The sequence below is a fragment of the Trematomus bernacchii genome, unplaced genomic scaffold (assembly GCF_902827165.1).
Source record: "Trematomus bernacchii unplaced genomic scaffold, fTreBer1.1, whole genome shotgun sequence".
Taxonomy (NCBI): Eukaryota; Metazoa; Chordata; class Actinopteri; order Perciformes; family Nototheniidae; genus Trematomus; species Trematomus bernacchii.
In genome coordinates, this window is record NW_022987662.1 from 466,984 (window position 1) to 475,630 (window position 8,647).

The following is an 8,647-nucleotide window of genomic DNA, read 5'->3' on the forward strand; positions in this document are numbered from 1 at the left end:
CACTGTTTTCATCCATGTGCACAAATCCTAATTTATTTTTTGGAAAACTGAAATATTTGAAATGGAAAACAAACAAAAACAACAAAGAAATCTTGAAAAACACTTTTAATACAACATTGAGAAATAAAGACAATATAGTCAGATGTAATATAAACGAATTTATTTTTTGCCAGATAGCCAGGACACCAAATATTGGAAAATGTGGCTTAAACACTGCTAGATGTGTAAATAATCCATGTCAATTTCAAAGGTGATGACATGTCAATGTTGTGTACACACCTTGTGTTGGCTGCCCCCCAGTGGCAAAACAAATCAATACTTGGATGAAAACTATTCACATGTCTCTCTTTTAGTAGTGTTTTGGCTTTTATGCAATAGATATAATAATAATAATAGATTCAGTTGGTATAGGAATTTTTATATACACTGTATATCTGCCGAATAATGCATCCACAAATTATGTAAAGTTATTTCAAAACATTTATTAATCAAAAGCGCTTATGAGGATTGAAGATTTGTTGCTATTATATTTACACTGCATTGTATGTTCTCTTCTGCAAACCTCAACATATTCTCATATTTTTGCTAAAATGCCTTGCTGCACTTTGTTTTTTGGAATACATTTAACAAATTATGCTTTTAAATAGTGTTGGGGACACAATTGGACCCTTCTGAAAGTTGTCCGGACATGTACCCAGTTTAAAGGACAACTATGCCATTAATGAAGCCCATAAATAAGATTATATAGTTCGATTTTTAGTGTGTTTTTCCCGTTTTGCCACACTCTGCGCACACGCTCTTGCTGGGAAAGACCACTAGATAGCGCCATTAAAACATCTGGTCCATCTGTGTGACGTAAACCTTACGTAAACCGACGTCCCACCCACGCAGCGACCTACGCAAACCATGGACGCAAACCAGCTTCCTCTTCCTTCTTGTAACAAAACAAAATAACAACAGCTGGAAGCAGCTAAAGATGGCCGCCATGATAGCCTCCGCCAACACGGCGGGGCTCAGCTCCCACAGGATGGAGGAGAAGAAGTTTGAATACTTTTCCTCCATCAACTCCATGGCGAGGAAGATAATGCAGGAGAGGAAGACTATCGAAGAGAAACACGGCCCTACATGGGAGAAAATGACGCATCAGGAGCAGGACAGCGCCATCGATAACGAGATGATGGATCCTCAGATCCGAGCCCGATACGCCATGCACAGAGTAGACCGTGAAGAAGTGCTCTGTTACCCCAAACTTCTCATTCAGACGGGCCAGAAGATTGTTCACTTCGGAGAGGAGGTGATTTAATAACATTTGTATTGATGTTTGATGTGTTTTAAGTGTTTTTCCAGGTCACAATAGCCAGTGTTGTCATGGTTGCTAACTAGCCACGTAGCCGTTGAAATATGCAGGTTAACGTCATAGTGGCTAATGACGTAACGTAACATAGCTACCAGATGATTGTAATCGCAACTTTAAGAAGGGATAACTATAAAATGAGGCATAAAAGTGGAACAATACTCAATGTTAGGTAGAAATACACTACCCTCACATAATACGTTGTCGAAAACAGGTTCGCCAAGAAAATATGTGTCTCTGTTTAAGGCTAACCACATAAATAATGTATGCAAGTCGTTGTTCTAAATATAGAATGAGACATTACTATATAATGAAGGAAAGCCAGTGTGTGTGTGTTGGCAATATAACTATGCAGTTGTTAGTTGTCAGCAGCCCTGTACAACCAACACATTCACTGCCAATTTCATATTATAATTTTACAGTTTTAAAGCTGCAATGTGTACAAATAATAATAACAATTGTTGTTCATGTGTTTGTTTACAGTTTACAGAACATCTTGTATATAGAAGTTATTGTGTTGTTAGTGGGTTTTTTAATAGTTTAACATCCTTGTTTGCCTTTTATAGTCCTGTCTATTATTTCTTTATTTGCCCAGCTTTGTTCCTGGCTGTCATGTCTATATTATTTAAGTAAATTGACAGCAATGCAACACAAAAATAGATTCCTTGTACGTTCACACATATTAGGTTACTAAAGATGATTCTGATTTTGTGTTTCTTAGGATATGACCTGGCAAGATGAGCATTCTGCCCCTTTCTCGTGGGAAACAAAGGTAAGAATATTTAGTTAAAGTTTGAGTCTGTCACTTGTGGCTTGTTAAAGAAATGTGGCTCAATATTAACCCTGCAACTTAATATGTTGGTCTTTATTGATTTAATTATGTAGTTTAAGTTCCTTCGAATCATGTCCAATGTATCCTTTTCAAATATCTTGTTTTGTCTGACCAATAATAACAAGAAAACTCATTTAACTCAACTAATATTAGGTTCACAATTACACAAATCTGTAAATGATCAAATACTTTTAGATATAGACACTATTTGGCATTGTAGTTTGATAGTTTACTTAAATGTTTACCCATCATAATGTTCGGCTATTAACTCGTTATTTCAAGACTTAAGGTTTGTAATAACAAGTTAATCTCTGCAGTGCATTTTCTAAATATATGTCCTTTTTACTGTCTAAAATGTGCATGTAGGGTAAGGGTTGCACTCAAGTCCTGAGATATTGTTGCTTCCATCTTTCAGAGCCAGTTGGACTTCAGCTTGACGTCTGGCCCGGCAGAACAGGGAGTCTCAGTCTCTCAGGCCGAATCAAAGCCTGCGAAGGTTCCTCATTCCAACCAGATCAGCAAGAGTACTCCAGGAACTAAGGTATGTTGAGATGAGTGTACTGTAGTTGGTTGGACAAAAAACACTTCATTCATCAAAAGGTTATATGTAGTTTAAGACTTGACTTTCAAATGCGTCGCATCCAAATCTCACAGGTAGATTATTCTTAAAAATCTTGATTTGGTCTGATTTGTCAAAGCATCTTTCACACATTGGAAGGGACAGAAACCTTAATCCTTGGCCAGGACTCTCTTGAAAAAGAGATTTTTAATTAATAAGACCTATCCTGGTTCAATAAAGGTAAAATACAAATAAAATTGATCAAACTGAGGAGGTATGGTTGGTGTTATGAAGTAGATCTCAACATCCCTCTTTACACACAAAGTAAAAAAAAAACAGCTTAGTTATTCAGGTGTTTCAATGCTAACAAAAATATTTGGAGCAACATGCCAAGGCCACGTTTACACGGAGACGAAACGGGTTGTATCCGCTACAGTTCTCTATCGGATGGACGGTTCATTCACATGAGGCCGTAACGGAACCGCGGAAACGGAGCCCTCAAACGATAACAGCTCCCAAGGTGGATAGATCTGCGGACGAAACGCTCTGGGGGGCCAAACGGCTCCGTGTGTACGTCCTATACCATCATTTCCTGATAACGATGACGCCATAGCCCCGCCTCTCCCCACCTCTGCTGCTCACCCCCGCGTCACCCGCGTCATTGCTGATGTGTTTCGCCAACAACAACAACAATGGCGGATCACAGGGTTGCGTTCGTGCTCCAGGCGCTACTGACCATGATACAGATGTTAGTGCAAAATCTACAGCTCCTCTACCACAACCATCAGCAACAAGTGGACACGGAGAACTACATGAACTACATGAACTACATGTTGCTAAATCCACCGCGGAGAATAAACAGAAGGGCAAGCAGGCAACCATGGCAACCATGCTCGATGGGTCTTCTTCGCTGCTTTTGGTGTATTTTGTGGTGGAAGTACAGCGCCACTTACAGGCCCGGCATATGTACTACAACGTCTCCAGCGGGTCGAGCGGTCTCGTGTGGACGGACACGTTTCTTGAGCCGATTCCGTGTGGACGGAAGACTTTTTTGATATCGACTAAGGTTAGTTTTCGTCTCCGTGTGAACGTGGCCTAAGTTTCAAAGTGTTTTGGTCACAAACAAACACTCCCCTCTTGATAAACCTTCACCTTGAATTCAATCACGACAATGATGCCAAGAGTATGGTATGTATGATTAATAAATACAGACGCTAAACTCTGGAATGTTTGACTCATACCCGTTATTATTGTGTGATTGTGAAGGTGACTGTCAGCGAGGCCCGGAGGCCAGAGGAGGAGTCTTCTTTCTGGAAGATCAGCGCCGAGAGGTCCAGGCTGGAGGGAGAGATGGCCGACTTCCAGTCTCTGACCCCCAGCCAGATCAAGTCCCTGGAGAAAGGAGAGAAATCCCTGCCCTCGTACCTCCGACTGGTGAGCACTGAAATGTATCTCACTCTCTGATGGCGTTTTCAATTCAATCAACAGCTGCCAAAACATGTTTGTTTTTTTACATTTGGCACAAGTACAGCATTTACAGCAAACACTGTCTGGCCTGAAGCTGAGAACTCTGGCATCTGTGCAGCCTCCACAAGTGTCGGAGAAACAGACGGTGAATGCAGCAGATTTGCAGTCAAAAACAGATCTGTAGATTGTTTCCGAAGGGTCTATTTGTTTGTGCATTGTAGTCCCTCATCAACCACCTATAGCTCACCATGCTCATACAAGTAGCTTCAATTACATTTTAGTCAAAAATACATGTTTTTCTTACCTGCAGTGCTATTTGTAAATCTAGATTGTTATGGTGTGAGTGTTGGAGGTATCATGTCAATAATTTTTTGCATGATGTTAACAGCAAAGCGGGGAATTTTTGGTCGCCGAAAACAGCATTTTCTGCTACCTTTGCATGATGTGAATTCCTTTGTCAATCATTTCATTATTAACCCTAACCCAAATACATTGTGGGTTGAACTGTCCCTTTTTTAAATGAGATGTCAACCAATACGGGACCCCTTTGTTGTGGCAATCAGTTTCAGGACAATAAAAACACATTTTTTATCTCAGGGTATCTTAACATATGTGTCGTGGCTTCCTTCCTAGTTGTTCTATCAAGCCACTAGACGCCTTAAACAGACATTTTTTACCCGTTTTCTTTCCTTTTATATTATTTACAGTTGAAGAGTTGCTTGGCCTCCGATGGTTTGGATGATGTTATACGATGCGTTTGCTCAAAATCAAATAACAAACTTTTACACATGCAACAAAGAAAAGAGGGGCTTTACAATAGTCAAAAACAAAGAGGCAAATCAAATAACAAACAACTTGGGTATTCTTTCTGATAACTTAAAGGGTAATTGGACGGTTAAAAACTGTTCCTCTTTCTAGCAGGTTGCCCGTCACTGTCACTTTAGAGGAGGCGCCGTGGGAATTGTAGTCTTTTATAGTGTGTTGACTACAGACGTCACAATGAGGTGGCCTTTCTTATAAAACAAAAATACTGGCTCTAACAATATGTATAAAATATGATATTACAGTATCAATTACAGTAAAAAATATCAACCGTAAATATGATTCTTTTTCCCCAGGAGACCTCTGTGAACACCAAGGAGCCTGAGGTAGTGGAGCCCCCCCCTCCCGCTCATACCAGGTCCACAAAGCACCGAGCCCCCAAAGCTCCGGCCCCTCAGCCCCCTGTTCCTCTTAATCTTCCTCTTCCTCTTCCTGTGGCTGTCAGCGCTACACCAGCCTCCATCTCCATCTCTCCCAACCCTCCTCCTCCTGTCAGGGTGTCGTCGTCCGTGGCCGGGTGGGAGCGCTCTCAGAGCACGCTGCCCTCCGTCGGGACCACCGTGGACGAGGTGTTCTCCTCCGGGATGATGCCCAAACCCTCCAAGCCCTCCAACCCCCCCGGCAGTGTGAGAAGAGAGCGAGAACAGAGAGAACAGAGAGAGGAAGACGGCTCCTCCGCCAGCCCCACCTTCGCCCAGGTGAGTGTTGAAACAGCAGATGGAAACGAGCTGTTAGCAAATATCTGGCTTAATTCATCTCTTCTCTTTTCTGAGATGAATGTATTTGTTTGCATGGTCCTTGTTGAAATAAATAGTGAGAGCATTGTTTTGAACTGCTTTGGATGTTGTGAGTGGAGCAATAATTGATTCAGGGTTCTTACGGTCATTAAAAACCTGGAAAATTCATGGAAATTCAAAATGCTAATTCCAGGCCCTGGAAAAGTTATGGAAAACAATATTTTTCCCAAAGTTTTGGAAAAGTCATGGAAATGTAACTAAAGTTGCATCAAATATAATTTATATTTTATCTAATCGCCAAAATAGTAATACTATAATGATAATAAATACTGTATCGTATAGTAATGAAACGTAAAATGGCATTTAACTGTTGAGGTATTTTGCTGGTGAGAGATTTTAGTTGCTTTAGCGTGTAGAAGCTAGTAAGCCTACTATTGGATTTGTTTTAGATAGGCACATGTTTCAGACCTTATTTTCCTGTTCCATGTTAAAATAAACCATTTTCAGTGGTACGCTGAGAAAGAGGAATGTTTTGGTCATGGAAAATTAGGTAAAGGTCATGGAGAAGTCATTGAAAAGTCATTGGTGAAAAAGTGCATGAACCCTGTTGATTGAGTTACAATTAGAATCCATGTTGAAACAGATGGAGCTTTCAGAGTGACGACTAGCTCAGTCACTAAAGACAGCATTTGCTTTGACGTTGTGAAATGCAGCTCTGAGTCAAAGTCACAATCCATGTCTACAAAGAAAATAAAAGGCCAACATGTATTGTGTCATAAGGAGGTGAGTGTTGACACAGAGGGAACAGTTTTGAACTACTTTGGATAGTGTGAGTGGAGCAATACTTGACGTAGAGTTAGAATTACAATCTGTGTCTCCAAAGAAAATACAAGGCCAATTCTTTATTGTGTCATTAGGGTGTTGCCAGCAATGCATCATGCTCTACAATTAAGTTCAGCATTTGTTTCGCCCTTTATCGAGCCACAGGTATCAATACATTCTAACAAGACAAGTAAATGCTAAACAGGATTAGTTAGAAAAAAGGGATGGTCGTGAGAAAGCAATTTAAAAGACGGATTGCAGCTAAATTAGTTTCAGTAAGGTGCAATGTGTAGACTAGACATGATGTCAAAATGTTCGCCAATAAATAAATTGTAGGAATATTTAACAACTTAAAAAATAATGGAAACAAGTCATTTATTTATTCCAATTGTAATTCTTGGTATCAGATACAAGAGTCAAGAAAACCTAAGAGTACAGGGTTTGTTCAAAGTGGAAAATATATTCATTATGTTTTCAAAGATTAGGAATACGCTTGAATTTGAATATACTCCTTCATTTGCAACCTGAGCTGTCGTTTCACCTACAAAATCACTCCAAAAAAGTGTAATATTTGACATGGAACCATCTTATTTGTGTGTCACCTCGCACAAATATAAACAAACCTACAATATACATCAGTCTCTCTGAATAATAGCACATTTTTCCACATTTCTTTGACATTTTGCTCAAGTTACCTTTTACTAAAAAGCTGTACGAATCCTGTTTCCCTAGTCCTTTCCTATCTCAGTTATATACTGAACGGTGTCTCTCTGTCTCTCCCTTCCCTCCTCCCTTTTCCCCTCCTCTCTCCTCCCCCCCCCCTCTCAGTACAACACAAACAACAACCTCCTGAAGACCGGATTCGACTTCCTTGACAACTGGTAAAACCACAGCTGAGTTTTTCAGCCCCCGCCTTGAATGAATCATCGCCATCATCACTCTGAAGAAGGACCACACTGCCATGACTACAGACACCCACGTCCACATCTACCAGTCTTTATCATGATCACATTATATTGTTGTGATTATCTCCAGTGGCTTGTTAAGACCATATCTCACTGCCTGTGTGCTGGTGTCTCCCCTCTCCCCCTCTCCCCCTCTCCCCCTCTCCCCCTCTCTGATTAGCTTTCAGCAGAGTAAGAAGGGGTTGTTTTCCTCTTGACTGTGCATTCACACTGAGACCACTTTGCGTTAAAGACTATACATGAGTTTGGGATATATAATAGATAATATGATGCATTTTCAATTCATTTACCCTCAAGTATTTCAATTGCAAGTTTTAAAGGAGATTGAAAGGCTAGGGGGCAAAGTAGTGTGATCATCCAATGATTTTATTGTTAGAAAAACTAACTCATTTGATGCAAAGATGCAGCCAAACACACATCAAATACATTGAAATGAAAATATATAATAACCCAAGACAAAACAAAGGGTTTCATCACAACATAACAAAGCAATAACAATGACACTACAAATAAATATGTCAATTTTGACAGTTTATCGCCATAAAAACCAAAATCAGCTTTTCCAGTTTTCTTGCAGTCGGCAAAAATGTTTTAGCCAATAAAAATCCAGTTATGGATTGGTACATTAAGTTTGGGATGTATCTGGTAACCTGTTGTAGTGTGGATGCTCAGAAACTGGGTGTTTCTCAATGTCGAGGACGCTTGCTTGGTAGCACAAGTCTTCCGAGTCACTTGCTTCAGAAGCGAGGCAAGAATACTTCCTGGCATTCGGAAAACGTAGAGTGGAACAGGCTAGCAGGTGTGCGTCATATAAGAGGCCCCGCCTTACATTTTCCGCCACAGATTTGGGGAAATTGGTCCGTGCGCAAAGCGTTGTGGGGATTTTAAGACCGCGGAGTCTACACATGTGGAGCCTCGAAATTTCTCCAACCGAAGTACGCCGGGCTCGGTAGAATTCCAAGTATGCTGGACATTGAAATAGTGGCTCTGGAGCAGCTTTACTCGACATTGAGAAACACCCCATGTGACTTGGCTGCTTCACATAGATTTAAGACGCTAAACTAGCAAGCAAAGGTGTGTTTTTGTACT

At 40.5% G+C, this 8,647-nt stretch overlaps 1 protein-coding gene across 1 annotated transcript; it reads left to right on the top strand.

Annotated features, from left to right (window-relative positions):
* The first annotated feature begins 925 nt into the window (after positions 1 to 925).
* On the top strand, positions 926 to 7,639 carry cunh1orf198 (chromosome unknown C1orf198 homolog). Its single transcript, XM_034135561.1, has 6 exons — positions 926 to 1,294; positions 2,076 to 2,126; positions 2,602 to 2,727; positions 4,012 to 4,179; positions 5,331 to 5,732; positions 7,422 to 7,639. Exons 1-6 carry the CDS (start codon positions 977 to 979, stop codon positions 7,476 to 7,478), a joined length of 1,122 nt encoding a protein of 373 aa, XP_033991452.1. The 5' UTR covers positions 926 to 976; the 3' UTR covers positions 7,479 to 7,639.
* Positions 7,640 to 8,647: the final 1,008 nt, after the last annotated feature.

Excerpts from the sequence above, each read along its gene's own strand:
- cunh1orf198 (XM_034135561.1), top strand. The coding sequence starts at position 977 with ATGGCCGCCATGATAGCCTCCGCCAACACGGCGGGGCTCAGCTCCCAC. Across the intron at positions 4,180-5,330 it reads TGCCCTCGTACCTCCGACTG|GAGACCTCTGTGAACACCAA; the intron begins GTGAGCACTGAA and ends CTTTTTCCCCAG. Across the intron at positions 5,733-7,421 it reads CCAGCCCCACCTTCGCCCAG|TACAACACAAACAACAACCT; the intron begins GTGAGTGTTGAA and ends CCCCCCTCTCAG.